At 33.0% G+C, this 21,149-nt stretch overlaps 1 protein-coding gene and 1 pseudogene across 1 annotated transcript; both read right to left on the minus strand.

The window, feature by feature from the left end:
- Positions 1 to 479, minus strand: LOC147803095 (uncharacterized; annotated as a pseudogene).
- A 13,773-nt stretch (positions 480 to 14,252) lies between these two features.
- On the minus strand, positions 14,253 to 19,006 carry LOC147803096 (uncharacterized). The gene is made up of 2 exons (XM_087153414.1): positions 16,715 to 19,006; positions 14,253 to 15,200 (listed from the first exon to the last, which is right to left on the minus strand). Exon 1 carries the CDS (start codon positions 18,052 to 18,054, stop codon positions 17,224 to 17,226), a length of 831 nt encoding a protein of 276 aa, XP_087009540.1. The 5' UTR covers positions 18,055 to 19,006; the 3' UTR covers positions 14,253 to 15,200; positions 16,715 to 17,223.
- Between the last annotated feature and the right edge of the window lie 2,143 nt (positions 19,007 to 21,149).

The following is a 21,149-nucleotide window of genomic DNA, read 5'->3' on the forward strand; positions in this document are numbered from 1 at the left end:
TTACCTCCCCCATAAACAATTTAAGGCTAACTTAGCCACTTGTCTCCGTCCTGGATTAAATTCAATTCTGCCAAGGTCAAGTTTAATGCCCTCCTTTTCTTCATATTCTCTGATGTATTTAGCTTTTTTTTCTTCTGTCTCACACCCAGGAGGCCATCCACTGCTTTCTTGTTTGATTTTCAAAAACATACTAATGTAAGTTTTAAACAATTTATCTGATGTTTCTTCAAAATGGTAGACTTCGTAAATCTAAAAGTGATGATAATAATAATAAAATAAGAATCATACAAAAAAAAATTGAATCTGACGAAAAAATAAATGTATGAATACATTCTTACATGAGTGATGGAGTATCCCTTCTTCTTGGCCAGTTTTAATTCTTCACTAACCCACGTTCCAATAAAGGCTCGTTCTTCTTTACTATGTGTTCATTTAGACTGTTGTAGATTTTCAGTACAAGTCCTGCACAAAGGAAACATCAGCTTTTCCTGACATGGGAGCGAAAATATAAGCCCCGAAGAGGCACTACTTTACAGTATACAAGACCAAAGTATTGATCTATGTTCGCCAAATTATCTGTTAAAATTTTGGGATGTCCGATCGGATTGGAGCAATACTTATTGACCTGTATATAAGTGAAATGTAACTCCAAACATAAGGGAAAAAAATAAAATAAAACTTGATTAAAAAAAAGGAAAATAATATAAAAAAATAACAGTTCTAGTATTCAACTTACCCAAGGGTACAAAGACGTGAAATCAACGTATTTTACAGGTCTTCCTTACATAATTTGACTGCATTTGTTCGTCCTCTCAAAAAAGGCATCCCTTGGATATAGTCTGGCATCCGTGGTAAAAGCACCCCTAAAAAAAGCAATCAATAAAATAGTAAATACATTATTTTCAATATTTAAAATATTAAAAGTCATACTTACGTGGTATTGATAAATGGTTTGTGTGTCTGAGCTTTTCTTCTCCTGCATTATTGAGAGAATGATGTATTGTTTTCTTTTAACGCTGTAAAATCCAACTGCCGAATGGCATCTGCACTATGATTTGTTTTATATATATATATCCACTTATGGGTACCATGGCGATTGTTCCTGGTTTGATATGATTACTTCGATAAGTAGCCATGCAGGCAGGCGCAATAGTGATATAACTTTAAAGAAAAAGATAATAATTAAATAAATGTATATAGTTATATATCGATGGTTTATAAAGATACCGGCACAAGTGCAAAAAATGACTTTTTGAGTATTTGGTATCAAAATATTTGTAATTTTATGCTCTATTTTACTAGGATAACGACAGTTTTGTAACTTCAAAAATGTACCTCCTGGAGGCACTAGTGTTTTTAATTTTACGCGCGATTTTGAGCCTATACCAGCAGCCGATAGTGACGCTTTGTCCGTTGTGTCAGTCGTTCGCAAAACATTGATGGGAGAAGTCACGCAGCTGGTGAGTAAATTTAACTAATGGTTGTTGTGTCATTATCTTTTTAAAGTCTCTCTGTATATTGATATTGTTTTTATGCTATACCGACACTTCTTGTGTTCTAATAATAATTTATTTCTTGTTCTAATAACAGTTATTTGTTAGTTAGTTTAACATTTATTTGTTCTAATAATATCATTTAATAATATTTATTTATTTAATAAAAATTTAAAAAAAGATTTGAATTTTTTTAATTTGCCTACTTAAATAACATGGAATACATCGGTACTAGATAAAACTTGCCTCACTTACAGGGCAAAACTTTAAATCTTATAATGACACATCTGCAAATATTTTCAAAATTTAAAGGTTTATATGAAATTTGTTTCATTTTCCTCGTAGATAATGTAGAAATATAGGTAAGTGCAAAAAATTATACAGATTGAATGAAAACTGAATGAATAGGAGCATTTTTACGAGGAGAGTTTTCATTAATAACTTTAAATGAATCAAATCTCAAAACTATAAATTTGCAGATGCGCCGGTATCTTTATAAACCATCGATATAGGAAAAACTACTGTACAGCGGTGATCTTCCATTCAATGGAATGGTTTGTCGCATTCAGTACACAAAAAAAATTGCGCAAAGAACCCTTTAACACACTTTATGACATCGTGATGATGATTGTGGAGCCACAAATCTATTCTCACTTCCTGAGCTTCTCCTTTGTAGATAAACTAAAATAAAAATAAGTATGTGAATAATAACAAACGTACATTAATCACAAGGTCCATGCTGCGCCAAACAAGCTGGCTTTTTTTAACAAATGTAAGATAAAGCATATTTGTTTTGCCAAAATGTATTGTTAAAAATATGCATGATACGCAAAACATTCAGAAGTCATTAAGGTCAGGTAAAAGTGTAAATTGATTAAAATTGCTTAAAACAGGTTGAAACGGTACATCGTAATATAATGCAGAGCGAATAAAATTGGGTAAAAGCGGTTATAGCGAAATACCAATCGCACGTAGAAATTCAAAGATATTTGGATGATGCATTTAATTTAACAAATCTTTTTTTCATGAAATGGAACTATCGAAAAAGGTAAAACGTGGACAAGTAATTAAAATCGTGAGTAAAACGTTGCAAGTATTGCAGTGAGGAGGAGGTTCACCAAACAGCAAGTGAAGATGGGTCATTCGAGTGTGGCCGATTCGGAGACGAGTTAGTTTGACCTGCCTACGATTACGTAACCTAAGCAATTTTTATGGTGCGCAATTTATTATTGATATGAAGATCCCACTTTTGCAACCATAGAAGGGTTTGCAGGAGATCGTGCAGTAACATCGGCCAAGTCATTCCCTGAAATTCCTACATGACTTGAGACCCAACAAAATAAAATATCAAACCCAATTTTATGAAAATAATTTAACAAATGATGTATAAAATTTAAAATATTGGGTGAGTCAACTCTTCAAAGTGTCCCGATTGGCACATCACCCTCAAACTATCTGAATAAATGCAATATTTTCGGGTAGACTGTAATGAGATCAATGAGGCCGTGAAAATTGAACAAACATCAGGGATTTTAAAATTATACGTCGAATCAGCAATGATGACGCCACAACTGACATGTCTTAGAGAAATGAAGATTTGCTTAAGGGGAGTCGGTAGGGCATATACCAATAATGCTAAAACTGACCTTTTTCGATGTACCTTTTCTCAGATTCTAAACAAGATACTGCTTCAATTTTTTTTCACAGAATATACACATATACATGTTTTCAGTGTGATAACTATTAATAAATATCTTTTGTTGAATTTTTTAAGACAATTCAACATTTTTGGGCAAAATTCTTTCATAACTCAAAAATTATTCCTACTAATACTAAAATATTATCACAGCATACAACAGATACAATCTGAAATATCCTCAAAAAAATTTCAAAACAATAGCATGAGTAGTTTATTAGAAAAGGTACATCGAACTTTTAAAAACACTGTTTTGAGAAAAATGCATTTTAAACTTTAAAAGTGACTAAAAAAGGCAAATTATTGCTTTAATATGCTAAATGTTTGACATATTCTAAACTTTAAATGCTTAAAAACATAATATTAAAATAAAATTTCTATAAAAGGAACAATTCAATCTATATAATGAATTTAAATAAAAATATGTACACATTATGATTCTCGTTATGTGAGATATTATTTATATTGTATGAAACCTTTTTCATAGCAATCACTATCTTAAGACATAAAAATGTTACAAATACACTTCTTCATGTTTAAAACTATTTAAAAATAATTTCAAATCATGCATGTGACAAATTGCATGTAATATGGTAACATATTTCATCTTATACATATGACTAATAATTTGTAAAGAATGCACTCCTACTTTTTTTTCTGAACATACCAGCCCCATAAACTTTATTTTTTTTATCATTACGCTCTTTATCTTCATTCAGTTTTTTATGTAGTCTTTTATCTTTACTTGCTTCTTTAGTTTGAAGAGCATGAACAGTTTTCCTCATTCTGGCTTTATCTTTGTTCTGCATAGCGATTTGCATCCAGTAACCTGGATCAGTATCCAGCATTTCTAATATTTTTATTTTTGTTATATTCCCATCATTAAAAGTTGATATAGCATCATAAACACCCAGCGACAATGTATCTATTTGAACAAAAGTAGATTTTGGTATGCGAGCCCAAATAACACTGTTTAAACTTTCATTTGGATTTTGGGTCTTACCATGGAGACATTTCTTCAATAAATCAGGGCCGGAAAGATCCGTGATAAGACGCATTGCTTCGACCACTTCAACTGGCAAACTGTGTTTATAATACTCATTTTTTGCCTTCTCGTAGCCACACGAGGAATCTTCTCCCTTTCGGCAAAAACCGTGCTGAGGATATTGGTCTGTGCTGATCTTGTGAAGAAAAATTGTCGCATATCTTTCACAGAACTGAAATTTCGATTAATGGCAAGTTCATTATAAGTTTGAATTCTGTCTATCTCAGCATCGCATCTATCAAACGGTTTCGACCAGATAGGCTTTTCCCATCTGCCAGATTTTTCTCCTTTCATTTTTTCGCTTAATTTTCGAAGGCGGGTTCCCATTTTTTTCATGACATATTCTACACAATCCAGTTTTGATATTGAGATACCTGTACCGTATACCTTAGATTCTGAAACAATATTATAAGCCTTAGAGTCTCCATCTCCAAGGTATTCCAAATATCGAGCTTTGGCAATTTTTAAAAGATCATATGCAAATTATAAAGCTCCATCAGCTTCCATTTTTCCACTGTATCCGCTGTGATTTTTTTTTCCTTGCATGTCGGCTTCATTTCATCATTAATTTCCGAATAACTCTAATTCCATCAATGGCCATGTGCAAGAGTAGTAATGCCATCGCTGTTAACATGTCGTCTTTAAATGACAAAGCAAGATTATTTTGCTTTATTGAGTGTATGTCATGCAATTTCGAGCGTATATAAGATTCATATCAGTAAACTTAAATTTGTTATCAAAACAAACATTCCCTATAATCTTGAAAAGTAATTTTCTTTTATACTGTTTGTTTTTTTAGTATGTCTTATACGCATACATCTTTGATTTTAACCCAATAAATTCAGTCATTAGCTGCCCTTTGTTCTCGTCCTTCATTTTCCCCACTACGAATGCCTACTCGAGTGACCTCTTAATAATGTAGCAGGATTTTCAATCATATTGGAGGCAAAAAGTTGAAGGACCAGGTTGTTCAAGGTGTCCCAGGAGCCAAGTGAACCCACAATGATTGCGTTGGTTTCGACTGATTTGTAGGTCTTCCTCAGCTCTTGTTCCACGTCCTTGTAGGCGTCAATCTTCCTCTGTCTGGCGGCACGGAAGGAATACCTCTGGTTTTCGAATGGGATTGTTACATCAATGATGTAGGCTTTGTCACCTTTCGCCAACACCAGGTCAAGCCGTTTACCACCACAGTTCGGGACGGCTTGATTCTCATACAAAATGTTGAATCTGTTCTTGTACAGAGCGGCATTCTTCACTAGCCACGATGTTGTTGTGGCGGAGTTGGAAGAGTCTCGAGTACCTCATACAGTGATTGAGGACATGAGGCAGTGTCTCAGGGTACTTGTGGCACCTCCGGCACAGGGTGCTGTGGTTTCCACTTCGGTTACCCTGCTCCACCGACCGCATTCAGAGGCACGAGATTAAGTCTAGCTCTATGTACGAACCGCCAGTCACAGAACCTGGTGTATAGGCCGTCATCCACAAATTGAGAGCTAGCGGGAGACTCGGCAACTACACCCAGTACCTTCTCTTGGTCCTTGTAGTTGGTTGTAAGGTCCTGAGCGATCTTGGTTCGCTCCTCTCGCCTAAACTTCTTAAATACCTGGCGACGATCATTGACTGTCAGGATCGCCCTACCAAACTCCAAGACCAGATCGCCCTTATTCAGTTTCCATGTCACACCAAGGCGACATGAAGCCTTCCTGCATTTGGACCAGATCGAGGAAATCGAGTTGGTTGATCTGGCATCCTCCTGCCGCTTGTTGTCAGACAGGTATTTACAAACATCTTCCTGTGAAGCACTCTGCATCTTGTATCTTCTCGCCATCAAATCTGTGACGTCCTTCCAAGCGAGTTGACAGATGTTGTTGTCAGGGGAAGTCAGAAGCTTGAACGCAGTCCACCATGGCAATGTCAGAGTCAGTGGCACAGCGGGGGATGCCCATCATACCAGCCGACCTGTCACCGTACAAATAGTGGTTGCTTGCGTTGGGAGGTAGATTCAGGGTCTCCTTTACATACTTCCTAATGTAATTGTCTACCTCCTTCCAGGATTACTTGGAGTGCTTCCCAGCTCGCATGTCGAACATCATGGCCGGATAGAGAACGGTCTTGATGGCTTTGAGTCTCTGCCAAGGAGCAGGCTTTGACTCAAGGATGTTCTTGGCCGGATCAAGGTACTTGTTTATGGTGGCGTATGCAGGTAAAAGTCTGAAACCCACAGGGTTGCCCAGTAACTCCTTCTCCTCACTCTAAGCGAGAGCCCGTATGGGGTTATTATTAACACTCCGTCGGGCGCGTCTCGAAACTTACGGCATCGGGCGCGATGTATCTGTCAGATACATCTCTGTTTTGTGTGTTTTCTGTTAATATGTATTACTTTAAATCTCCTATTTTTACTCTTTTTAGGTCCAGGCTTTTACACCCGGACCTTTTATTAGTTTTTTATGTATATTTTTAATTTTTATATATTTTTAATTTTTATATATTTTTTAATATTTTCAATAATAATTTTTATTTATTAATCACAAACGCTATTACAAAACTTAAATGCTGTAAAAACATTTAATTAAACATGTTAAACTGTTGAAAAAGTATAAAAAGGACAGTTATGCACAAATAATACATAATATAAAAGTGACAAATCAATTATTATAATTGAATCCGATTCTAAATTTAAGTCAAATTTTTTCTTCCGATCTGTTTTGCCCATTTAAGTATTATTGTCCTTTCCTACATAAAAATAATCATTATTAACATCATCATCGAGTTCTGAGTTATTATAAACACTTTTACTGCCATGACAATCAACTTCACGTGTTTCTAAAATATCTTCTTCGTCAGCATCACTTTCATCAAATTCTTCAGCATTTAATTCCTCATTTCCATCACTAAATAGAATACTATGAACTAGCTCTAGGTCTTTCTGATTTTTCAAATCTAAAAAGCGTTTAGCACTCATCGTAGGAAAAAAAGATAAATAAAAAAAGCTCAGGGAATCTCGATACTTCCATGTAGCTTCACGAGACAAACGTTATCGGGCGCGTGTATCTAACAGATACAAAATTCCAAACAAGCTTAGAAACAGGAAATACTCCTACACCAAACTGGTCACTACCGCATTCCAAAGTAGCAGGGGGCCAGATGGACAGATACTGATAAGGTCAAGGTCGTAAGAAAATGTTTTAGGGGACAAAAGCAGAGATATTGACACGCCTGTATCTGTCAGATCAACGCGCCCGATGGAGTGTTAATATAGAATAAAGTATTCCTAATGCCAACGGGCCGCTTACCTGAGAGGTGCATACTGAAACACTTGGGAGCCTTGATCTCAAGCCCAAGTTGCTGGCAGATGTTGTTAGCCCGATCAAGCTGTTCTTGGAGCTCGTCAGGGTACTCCACAAGGATGTTCACATCATCGGCGTATGCAAGGACGTGGTGTCTGGGATCGGTCAAAGTCGGGATGTTGGTGCTGTTGAGGTCTTGCATCCTTGAGATGGCTGCTTGGGAGATGTCGAAGTCCTCAAGTGAGTCATTGAGGTCAACGAGGTTCTCCTGACGATGTTGTGTCAACTCCACAGCAGCTTGCAAGAGAACCTCGTCTGGTGAGGCACTTTTTTGCAGGCTCCTCACCAGCGGATCAATGGCTAGGTTAAACAGAGGTCCACTGATGGGGTCGCCTTTCTTGACTCCGGATGAAACCTTGATCTTCTTAGTAGGTCCATCCAAGGTATTGATGGTCACGAAGGAGTCGGTGTATATTCTCTCAGGCGTCAATTTGAATCTTTTAAACAGGATTTCTTTTACCTTACTGTAAACATTTGTTGTTTTTTCTTCTTTCCTTGCGGTAATTTGGATGACATCGTATGGCAGTAATCCTATTATAGCATGAATATCAATACATCAATAAGAAGTAAATTGTAATTGTTTTTGAAAACATAAAAATTTATAAAACAACTATTGTTTGAAAATTTTATATCAGAACATGACCAATATTCGTCAAATAAAGTGCAAAACTTTATTTTAAAACCTAGTTTCCTTTTATATTCAATTTTCACGTGCATCAAATTATCACATTAACGTCTTTTTTAATTAAATGAATAAATATTAGTTTAACAACAAAAATACGAAATTGCGTTTGTTGTTTAAAACCAAATGATTCACAAATCAGCAACTATATGAAACAGTTCAAAGCAAGGTGCAAGACGCAATGACACATTACAGTGCTTGCATTGAAAACGGGATTTCTTTCGTATACGTTTTTCTTTCGAATCGAAATTTCTGCCGCACATAACATACACGAGTTGGATTATTTTTGTTTTCCGTAGCATCATTATATGTTGGCAAATCTCTACCTGTGAGACGGTCAACATAATTTAGAGTGGGGGCGGTCTTCACGTTTCCATATGTTTTTAGGAGGTCCTCAATCAGTTCAACACGAAAATTCAAATGAGTGAGAACATCGCCAGTTTTTCATATAGCACCTATGAATTCCAAACACATTGGTTCAAAATTTGGCGAAAAATCTTTTTGTAGTATTTCTTTTGTTGGTTTCGAATGGTGGGGTAATAAAACATACACTAATCAGCCATATCAACACCTCCCATCATCGAATTGTAGTCAATGATAGTCTTGATTTTTTTTTTTAAAATTTCTGTTCAACCTCGCCATTGTTTTTTTTTTCTTCCCCTGATCTACGAAGCCTATTGAGTCAATTGCGCAATACAGGTTCAAGACAGGTTTTTTTTTCTATCCGCGTATTTGAATACACGAATTTTTATGAGTTGAAAACTTATAATTCCCCCCCCCACAGTTCTTTTTTTTAATTCCTGCTCGTTTCACTTGTCTCTCGAATAATACCTGATATTAGCTGATGTGTTTCACTTCGGGATCGAACCTGTGTAGAATATTATGAAGTTCCAGTTTCGGTTTTATCCATTACTTGGCAAGGTTGACTCATCAACTTGAAGAGAAAATTCGTTCGATATCTCGGGGTTTCAATCATAACAAACACCTTTTAACATAATATATCTTTAATAACAAAAGGATGATAATGGTACAGTGTCATGGAGGAAACTGATTAGAAAACTAATGATTTTACATTACTGCGCAGAGCTCCATCTATTGAGTTTTAGAAATTATAATTAATATGGAGAAATATTATTAACACACTTCCCCCCGATAAACTCTTAGTTTATAACAATTTAGTCATTTCATATATTAATCAAAGTTATTTTTCTCAAATGTAAGGTACCAATATTTAAAATATAATATAATCTTACCTTTTTACAATATGAGCCCTTCTTAATTATATAAAGATTATAATGCAATAATATTAATCGAATTCTTAAAATATGTTTCATGAGCATTAGTTCAAACCTTTAACAAATTTTTACCTAAAAATGAAATTATTGAAATTTAAGTAAATATCAATTGATGAAATTAAATTATCATATCATGAATAATAAATCAAGCAATTTTCACAACACAAATTCTTTCATATGCAAAATATTTCAATTTTAAACAAACATGCATTTAAACAAGAAATTATATATGTATGCATATTTTCTTTAAATCAAAAAAGTTCAAATAATATCTTAAGGTAAACTTAATTTGTAAGTTAAATGATTACCTTAAGTATGATTGTAAAATAAAATGTTCAAATAATAATAAATGTGAATTAAAGGTTCAAATAGAATGTTCATATTAATTTAATTGTTCTTCTAAATTATGTAATAAATTTATAGGACGTTTTATTATTGGCGTATCTGTTTTCAAAGCACACGCTCTTATTTTGTTATCACGTCCTTGAAATGTTTCCACATGCTCCTTGGAAGTTTGTCATCATGAATCAAAACAATATCATTTACCTTAAAATTTTGATTACCTTTATCCAAATTTACATAATTGACAGCTCTTAAATTTAAAAGATAATCCCTTTTCCATTTCTTCCAAAATTGATTTATAAGTCTTTCTCGATATTTAAATTTTTTAATTATCATTTTTTTGTCACTCATGCAGTCAAAACCGGATAACTTGACTGACGGTAAACTTATTAATCGTCTTCCAAGTAGCATGTGGGATGGCGTTAGAGGAAAGGTATCTGGAGAGTCTGTAGTCACGTAAGTAATAGGCCTCGAGTTAATCACAGCTTCTATTTCACATAGAACTGTTTCGAGTTCTTCACTACTCAAAGATGTTTTCCTCAGTAATTTCCGAAGAATGATTTTCATTGAACAAACCATTCGCTCGTAGAATCCACCCCACCAAGGTGCTCTTTCAACAATGAATTTCCACCTTATTCCTTTTGAGGAATAGAGCTCACTCACTTCAGAACTGCTCAAAATAGACCACATTTTTTTCAATTATTGTTATCAATCGAGTTGTTAAAGAGCGAATTGTTTTCCTTTTATTCTACAAATCATCGTATGAATCCATTATTTAAATCAAGTGCCCTCACCTTTAATCAAATTCTTAGCCCCACGTTGGGCGCCAATATTAAATACGGTGATATGATCTCAGATCTCGGGGTTTCAATCATAACAAACGCCTTTTAACATAATATATATTTAATAACAAAAGGATGATAATGGTACAGTGTCATGGAGGAAACTGATTAGAAAACTAATGATTTTACATTACTGCGCAGAGCGCCATCAATTGAGTTTTAGAAATTATAATTAATATGGAGAAATATTATTAACAGTAGCTGAGAGCTCGACGGTGAAAGAACAAATCCGAACACTTAAAGTATGTAACACTGTATTGACGATTCTTCTTTTTGGTAACCGACATTGTTGGCGGCAGAAAAATACAAACGATGGAAGAAAATCAACTATTTCTCAAAATTAATAAATAATTTACTATAAAGAACTAATTCACGCACATGCCTGGCTAAATGAACAATTAAATCGAATTGAAACTGAGAAAAAGAAACTGAAAGGAAGCGAACGAAAACCATCGTGAGAAACACGGGTGAAATCAGCGATTCATACTCAAAGACCGTGCTCTTCAATTTTCGTCAAATGGCTTGAATAAGTCATAGGAAAAAACAACTGGCTTATTCGCTGTGCTGGTTAGGATCGGAGAATAGGTGTCGCAAAAGTTCATTTTCATGCTGCTACAAATGGCGTATCGGATAATCTTAATTTATTATAGTAATTTATGCATTAACATCTACTCAACTTTCCTTATCTACCTCATTACAGGCTTGCATTGTTCAAATTCATATCAATATTCTACTCACAGTATGCACCCGTTTCTCAATCACATTTAAACTCACTGACAGTTCAGTTACCTTTTATTTTGCTCGGAGATTTTAATAGCCATAGTGAATTGTTGGGTTGCTCCGCCTTCAATGACCGGGGGCGTAAATTTGAACAACTCATCCATGACCATAATCTCTGTTTACTTAATAATGGCAACGAAACTTACTTTCATACTCCGACACGAACCTTTCATTTCATTGATTTAACATTATGTTCGCCAACTCTCTTACCTTTTATTAACTTTTCAGTGAGTAATGATCTTCATAACAGCGATCATTTCCCTCTAATAATTTCATATTAATTAGAATTAAAATAGATCTGTAACAAACTAAGGTATTAGTTGTAGAAGAAAATGAAGAAAACAATCATATTACATAAAAATAAAAAATTACTCAAATATATGAAGTAAAAGTATGAATATCAATACATGAATAAGAACTAAATTGTAATTGTTTTTGAAAACATAAAAATTTATGACACAACTATTGTTTGAAAATTTTACATAAGAACATGACGAATATTTTAAAATAAAGTGCAAAACTTTATTTTAAAATATTCGTCAAATAAAGTGCAAAACTTTATTTTAAAAGCTAGTTTCCTTTTATATTCAATTTTCACGTGCATCAAATTATCACATTAACGTCATTTTTAATTAAATGAATAAATATTAGTTTAACAACAAAAATACTAAATTGCGTTTGTTGTTTAAAACCAAATGATTCACAAATCAGCAATTGTATGAAACAGTTCAAAGCTAGGTGCAACACGCCATGACACATTGCAGTGCTTGCATTGAAAACGGGATTTCTTTCGTATACGTTTTTCTTTTTAATCGAAATTTCTGCCGCACATAACACACCCGAGTTGGATTATTTTTCTTTTCCGTAGCATCGATATATGTTGGCAAATCTCTACTTGTGAGACGGTCAACATAATTTAGAGTGGGGGCGGTCTTCACGTTTCCATATGTTTTTAGCAGATCCTCAATCAGTTCAACACGAAAATTCAAATGAGTGAGAACACTGCCAGTTTTTTATATAGCACCTATGAATTCCAAACACTTTGGTTCAAAATTTAGCGAAAAATCTTGTTGTAGTATTCTTTTGTTGGTTTCGAACGGTGGGGTAATAAAACATACACTGATCAGCCATATCAACATCTCCCATCGTCGAATGATAGTCTTTATTTTTTTAAGATTTCTGTTAAACTTCGCCATTGTTTATTTTTCGTGATCTACGAAGCCTATTGAGTGAATTGTGCTTAGCATCAATACAGGTTTTTTATTTATCCGCGTATTTGAATACACAAATTTTTCCGAGTTGAAAACTTATAATTTCCCCTTTCGTGATTTTTTTGAGATCACTTTCGTCGTCGTCTCAAATTTGGGGCTTTTCATCTTGATGTTAAAGATCTTAGTTGCTTCCAATCTTTATCTAACGGGAAGAAAAAAAAAGCAAGTTTCAGAATAAATTCTCGAAAAGTTCTAGTCCAAGACAAGGGCATAAGTGATCGGCTGTGGTCAACTTCAGTGGGAGGAGCCAATGAGAATTTCGATCAGGGATCGCACTTCTCTATCATGTAAGAGTTCTGAGTTCTTTAATTTCCTTAATTGCAATCGTGAGGCTTTGGTTTTTTTTACTGTTCAGATTGTTAGCGCGCAGGGCACCCACTGAAGGTCGAAGGGTGTTCGCCTGAGCAGTTAGCACATCGTGGTGAAGTCTTGAGTTCTGTAGTGCATTGGTAGTTTGGTTATGCAAGCTGGGTCATTCAGGCAAACTCGTTGTAGATGTCCAAACGTCCTTGCAGTCTTTCGACTCTGATGTCGGACCCCAGGAGTTCAAAGATTTCCACTATTCACTGATTCCTCTCGTTATTTGAGAGAATGTTCACTTTCTCAAGAAATCAAAGTCTATTTATTCTTAAAAGTTCCTTGTATATCGGTGCCTCCAGTAATGAAGTATTCCGCATATTCAACTGATGTTTAATAATTGCCCGGAGTGACACAATATCTTTGATCGAGTAGATCCTTAATTAGGCTCAAAACAATCTTTGTGGTTGATTTGAACGTTACGTTATCAGAAGAAAAAGGAGCCCTCTTTCCAGTGTATATAATGCTATTGCATATATAGCCACTATTAACTTCACATAGTTGATAAAACTTCCACAAATCAAATTAACTGAAAAAATTTCATTACCTTGTTTAAAAACAAAGGTTGATGATGCCCAAGGAGACCCCCGATCTTCCATATACTTGGGAAAGTGGTGAAAGAGATGGACATTATGTGTTAAGTACTCTGAACCATACGAACTCTAAAGATAGCGCAAATTTAAAAATTCCATTTATAGCATTTAAAATATCTAAACTAGACACCTTTTCTTGCAACAAGACATTAAAAGAATAGACAAAAAGTAGAAAATGATTCAAATATATCTGTGGAAAGTGATATTTTAAGACATACAAAATAATGTATAATAAGAATGATCTCCATTCTGGAGAAGCCTTCCACATTTTCCGTTTTTCTAGTGAGCCTGAGGTTCTTGTAAGTTCAACAGGTGGTTTTATTATCATAAGTTTTTCAATAATTTCAGTCATTTGTCGACCAAGATAAAACTGTTTGTTATGAATCTTAAAGTGGAACCATGCGAAACAAAACATTCTGACGACCCTCAGCAAAACAGAATGCATATAATTGTGCGCCATTGAAGTTACAATATTAAGGAGAGGCAAAAGAAAAAGTATGGATGGCTCTTTTATCCCTCTTATAAGTTTGATTTACTCAGTAGCTTTTACAGCATCTCAAACCTTCCTCTTCAATTCGTAATTTTGCCACATTTGGCAGATAGATCTAAGATCGGCCATTAGGCTTATCAGAACTGGTACCTTGGTTATAACGGTATAGACAGCCATTAAACTGTACCATGTTTTGCAGTTTGGGCCGTACCACACTGTCCACAAAATGCAATGTACTTTGATATTCACAGCCTCTCTATTTGGGAAATCAAATGTTACACCATCTCTGTGCAACTCTTTTTGTTCAGAGATAAAAGGTTTAAGAAGCGTATCTATCCTTGGAGAAGATCCTTTTCCAAACCATACAGCATAGACATGCGGTTTTCGCAATTTAAATGGCAATTCGTTTACAACAACTTGTATTCGCCATAAATACTTTTAAGCAGATTTAAACCCCATTTGTGTGAAACTGCAAAGTAATATCATTTTTACAAATAACAATTTTTTTTTCAAGAAAAGATTTATACATTTCGCCTGTTGTAACATCACTGCAGAAGTTTTCCTTTCAATGAAATAACTTTAAGGATCGGGTAACAAAAACTTTATTTGAGGTGTATAGAGTGAAAAAAAATCCATTTCATTTAAATACTTTTTTCATTTGTTTCGCCACAGTCATTGCAAATACATGAAGTAGATAAAGTTTTAAATCTAACACTTTACCACTTAAAAGAAAATTATATGCTTCTAAAGATTTATAATTTTTTAAACATTCAGGTGCATAAGCATTTTTAGACGTAAAAAGGTCACCAAAAGACAAATTAGGCAATTTCTTCACATCATTAGTAAACACATTTTTCCTGACATCTTCATCCAATGGATCAGGGAGAATCTCCCCTTTAATCGTCAATTTCTCTTGATACCTTCTACCGGCATCTCTATCTAAAGTTTGAAAATACAAACTACTCATCTAAAAAAAAATTAGGAAGAATCAATAACAAATTTATGTAAATGTAGAAAATAAAACCACCAAAAAATGCAGATAAGAATATATATATATTTATTATTCTAATATTGCTATAGAATAGGGACGCACAACCTGTTATCCGAGGGCCAAATGCAACCCGCCGACTGCTGATGTGCGACCCATTGGAGCCATTGCTTACAGTATTTTTATTAATAAATATATAAGTTTTTATATTATATAGTATTGAATTATATGAAAACAAGTTTTAAGTTTACTGTAAAGTATATGGTACTTAACACTAATTTTCAGATGAAAATAATCATATTTCACTAAATATGCATGTGGCCCGTCATTAGTTTGCATGCTTTAACATGTGGCCTTTCATTCAAAAAGGTTGTGCACTCCTATAGTATATACAATTAAAACTAGCAAGACAAAATATAAATGTTTTTCAGCACATTCTAGTAACAATAACTAATTAGATAATTTTAGGAAGTGGTTCTCAGTTATCTAATAAAATTTGTAGAATTAATTATAAAGAAGTAATTTCTCAATATTCATCTGATCTTTAGGTTACGTGAAAAAAAATGAAATATGTTTGATTTATAGACCAACAGAATGAAAGACAAGATATATTCTGAGAATTTAAACATTTAATATTTTTTAAATGTTTAATCAGCAACTGGAATCATTAAAATTTAAATGTAATATATAAAAAAACATATGAAAATGTTTTAAAACAATCTAAAGAAATTGAAAAATTAAGTATATTAATTTAAAGAAAATTTACTTCAGCTAAACATCGGCTAAGGCAAAACTCTAGATTGTTATTCAAAAAATATATTAAAATTTCAAATGAATCACTTTTAATAAATTCAAAAACAATTCTTTCTGCAAGACCACATATTAAAATCACAAATCTAACATTGAATAACTATATTAACAAAATCAGGCTTTTAAAAAAAAAAAAACGATTTTAAAAATATCTTTTTAAGTTAGCCTAATTAGAAAATATTCTTCACTTAAAGCCACTTTGCATGTTGTTCTTTGTAAGAAGAGGATATAATTCAGATTTTGATAAATAAAGGCATTTAAGCAAAGCTTACCTTGATTTATCATGCTTTTATTGAAATAATTTTGTTACTAAAAAGCTACATTTCTTTAGCAATTAAAGAGAGCAATACAATTCGGAATTAGAGTTCGAGTTTCTTATCTCGTTTAATAATTTTTAATGACGATTTACACCTGGCCTTAAAAGCTTCTACTTCTTAAAAAATAAAATCAAACTTACATTTTCATTGAGAGAAAAAAAATTTAGTGCAACTTAAAAAATTGGTTTGGGAAACAGTAATATTAAAATAAGCTATCTGTAAGAAATCGTGTAAGCCTACTATAAGACAAATTAGGACGTACTACAATAAAACAAATCGCGAATTATTGATATTAAATTTGAAATTAAAATATTCTAATTAACAGTACATGATAAATGTTAAAAATTATTGTAAAAAAATACCAACCTTAAACAACTATGATCAAAGCTGAAGTTTAAAGGCTGAAAGAAAGAACTCTGTACATGTGAAATACCGCAAAAGATATGCAATAATATGATGGCGCGTTTTTTCAATCTGCGGCGTAAAAATATATCGGAAGCAGTAACCCGGAAGTCTAGCGAGAGCAATTTAACCACGATCACCCATCCATAGATCAGTCGTCGTCGTCGTCTCAAATTGCTCAAGGCGTTCAGGCCCCAAAGGGGCCTTTTACCTTTCCATCATTATGTAGAAATCGGAGTTAGTTTATCTTCACCTAAAAGAAAGGGAAAGAAAAGAAAGTTTGAGAATAAAAATATTCTCGGAGAAAACGAGCCCAGTGCTCGATCTGCTCTCTCATTGGTTGCTGCAGGAACTAGTGGGCGGGGCTAAGGAGTGATTCCACTAAAATTCTAACTTCAGGATCGCTAAAGAGTTCTTTAATGGCAAATTGAAGTCTGGAAATCTTATTCAATGGCTTTTTCTTGGAATTAAATTTAGCTGGGCGCGCTGGGCATCCAGTAAATGATGAGGGGTGCTCTCCAGAGCAGTTGGCGCACTTCGCGGGGGTATCTCTCTCTTTGGTGCATTGGTATGTGAAGTGTGGTCCCCCACACTTCATGCATGCTGGATGGTTTGAACAATTCCTTTGCAAGTGTCCAAATTTCTGGCATTTGTAGCATTGCTTGGGGCCACGGCCACCATGAAGTCTTTCGACCTTGATGTCGTACCCCAGTAATTCTTTTAAGTTTCATGATCTCAAGATGTTTCTCCGTATTTGGCAAAGTCACAATAAAAAGTGGGAGGGGCCTATAGCCATCTCCCTCTCTCTTTTTCATCTGAACTACGTTGAAAATATCAAGATTTGAGGACCCAAGTTGGCTGGTGATATCATCGGTAGAGGTATCGCTGGGTAGGCCGCGGATAACTTTTCGGATCTTCGGTGGGTTGGGGATCTCTTCCTTCTCGATGCTCATTGGTTGATCGGTGGGCGGGGCTTCGATCTCCGATTCCGTAGCTATCTCGGCTTGCTTCTCAGGCAGAGTGGGCTTCTTTTTCGCCTTTTTCTTTTTGGGAGGTTGGCTATCAATTTCAGGCGAGGGCTCTTTTGGCGGAGTTTCCATCTGTAGGTCAGCAATCTCAGGCTCATCCGGCTCCTTCCTATTCAACGATCTTTGATGTGCAATCCATTCTTCCATCACTTTTCCTTCGTCTTCACGATCAGGGGTCTTTAGGTACTCGATGAGCTCCGTAGATGTCATGGTAGCACCACTTCGAGGGGTTGGCGAAAAACGCTTTCCACCTCGTCCAAATCGAAGATTAGACATTGTTAGAAATACGTGTTTGCTGATCAAAATTCAATGAGGGAAAATCATGGTCAATCAGATCAGTCATACCTGCCTACTTTTACACATTTGGCGTATAATTTTATTTTTAAAGTGGTGGTAAATATATACTATTATTTTTTTTCATAAACTTATTTTTTAAATGATTTTGATCACCACTATTCTTAAAAAAATTAAGCATATACGTTAATATGTGTTATTATCATAGTTGTCAACTTGTTGAAGGAGTAACCTTGTTCGCAGGGTCCGATCGTAACCTCCGAGAAAGGAAGAAGGCCATGACAGCTGCGAGTGACTCATACCTAGCCGTCCGACGGGAAGCATAGCTAGAAGACGGTGATAGCGGAGGAATGTAAAAGGGAAAAATAAGGATCGCTTCGTTAAGCCATAATTCTGACAATTATATTAAATTAAACATCACTTATTTAAAAAAAAAACTAAATTCAGTTTTTAAAAACATTCGGAAATCGAATTTTTTTTAGAAATTCTTTTCAAAGATTATGAATTGACCTGTATAATATCATACATTGGGAAAAAAGAAAGAAACACTGCGGATTTTTAACAGATAATTAAATATGCAATAAAATATTTTTCAATAAGATTGAAAGAATTTATTACTTGAATTAAATTAAAAACATGATTATTTTAAAATGCTTTATCATTGGAAACTAAATTTTAAAAATAATTACAAATTGCTGTAATATAAAGTTAAATATCTATTTGAAAAAAAGAATGTATCATATACATATGTTAATTATTGTATTAATTAAAATAAAAAGTCAAGGAATACTATCAACCTAAAAGGAAATAATCCAATAGATTTTTATAAAATTTGAATTTATATTATTTCAAACTATCTAAAATGTATGAGATTTTAGGGATTTCTATTATGTGAATAAAATAAGAAGAAAAAAAAACTGTAGATTTAAATTGACTGCAATACTTAATAATTCATAAATGTTTTTTAATGTTTATTCTATTTTTGAGTTTAGAATTTGTTTTAGCAAGAGATATTGAATTAATTTTAGACTGTAAGATATTATTTAATTTGAAAAATAAAGCACTATATAATACTTCATATAGAAATAACTTGTTTACATACTCAAGCAAGCAAAAAACTTAATAAAACATATATCTTGCATTGGAAAATGTCCAAATTTTAAAAAACTTTCTAAAACATAGAAGAAACCAATATAATTTTTAGGAAGCCAGAAAATCAAGAGAAATTTGCAAAATCCAGTACAGTTCACATCTATGACGCTACTATTACTGTACAGGAAGAAAGCTACTAAAGATTAATATTCAGAGTTAAAATTCAAATAAATTAGATTCACATAGAAAGAAATTTGATTTCTAAGTTAGTGTTATTTATATTAATTTTGTGTTCAATTTTATTTCAAAATTTTTATTTGCTCTAATGCGTTATCACAATCATATTAAAATTTTGCGTTAAATATGGTTTAATAAATCATTAATATCAGGTAACTTTATTACTCGGTGACAGTTTATGAAGGGAAATTTATTAAAACAAAATAAACAGAAATGTTTCATGGTGTAACAAATTTATTAATGTATTCATTTCAATACTAAATATTACATACATTATATGATTATATTTAATCCTTTACTTTTAAGTTTAGAAAACTATAATTTTATTTTACCGGCAAGACAGGTTAATTTCATGAAACACGGCAATGGTGTAGCCATGTTTCCTAACTCAACATTACTGAAATAGTATTTGGAAATAATGTGAGGCTTTATTAATTTACAATACAATATAAAAATTGAGGTACTTTTTCCACATCATAATCTCACAGACAAGAAACTTTAATGTATTTTACAAACATATATTTTGATAAATTATTTATTGTTTCTCTCATTTGCTCCAAATTAATAAATCATTTAATTTCATTCATTAAAATACACTTAATAAATTATTAGTATCAGAAAACTTTTTTACTTGGTGACAGTTCATTAACGGAAATTTATTAAAATAAAATAAACAGAAATGTTTCATGGTATAACAAATTTATTAATGTATTCATTTCAATACTAAATATTACATACATTATATGATTATATTTAATCCTTTACTTTTAAGTTCAGAAAACTAAAATTTTATTTCACCAGCAACACAGGTTAATTTCATGAAACATGGCAATGGTGTAGCCATGTTTCCTAACTCAACATAATTGAAATTGTATTTGGAAATAGGGCGAGGATTCATTAATTTACAATACAATATAAAAATTGAGGTACCTTTTCAACATCATAACCTTACAGACCAGAAACTTTAATAGATTTTACAAGCATATATCGTGATAAACAGAATGAATGAAATTATTTATTGTTTTTTCCAAACTTATTTATGCCTGTTATAAAACATGCAGTTTTTAAAATGGTTAGTATCAATTTTTATCTCTTCATAGTCCTCTTTTATTTCAGACATATTTGAATTATAGAAGCATTAACATTCTTATCTTTACTTACTGAAACAGTTCTTTTGCTCATTCTATAGAATTTTATAAATAGAAAGTGCATTATGGAAAACTATAGATTTCAATTTTCTTATTAACATAATACTATAATTTTACAATAATGAAAGCAAAGTTTGTTTATTACTTCACAATCAAACACATATTGTTGATTTTAATGTACTAGCAAGAAGAATAGTTGATTCATCAAATGTACAGCCAAGAGAATTTGTTCTATAGATTTTTGATGTCGAAGAGAAGAATGAAAATAGATTTATCAAGGTCAGGCTTTGAGTTTAAGAAAAATTATAATGTAAAAAACAATATTACTATTTTAAAATAATAGCACCCGAGCTTTCATTAATGATAGATTTCATCAAGCCTTAAATATATTACCAACAAGAATTATACTGCCCGTCAACGTTAATCAATAAAAAAGTAACATTTTTTAAATAATGCTATAAATACTCTTTCAATAAATTTTATAATGATATAAACATAGTAAGGGTAAATTTGTGATAATTAATTATAAAATTGAACTAACTCATACTCTGGGCAGGAAATTTCTGCCATTCCACAAAATATATAGTTAAAAATAAATAT

Source organism: Parasteatoda tepidariorum, chromosome 10, assembly GCF_982258835.1.
Source record: "Parasteatoda tepidariorum strain Cologne lab strain chromosome 10, Ptep-v5.0, whole genome shotgun sequence".
Classification (NCBI taxonomy): domain Eukaryota; kingdom Metazoa; phylum Arthropoda; class Arachnida; order Araneae; family Theridiidae; genus Parasteatoda; species Parasteatoda tepidariorum.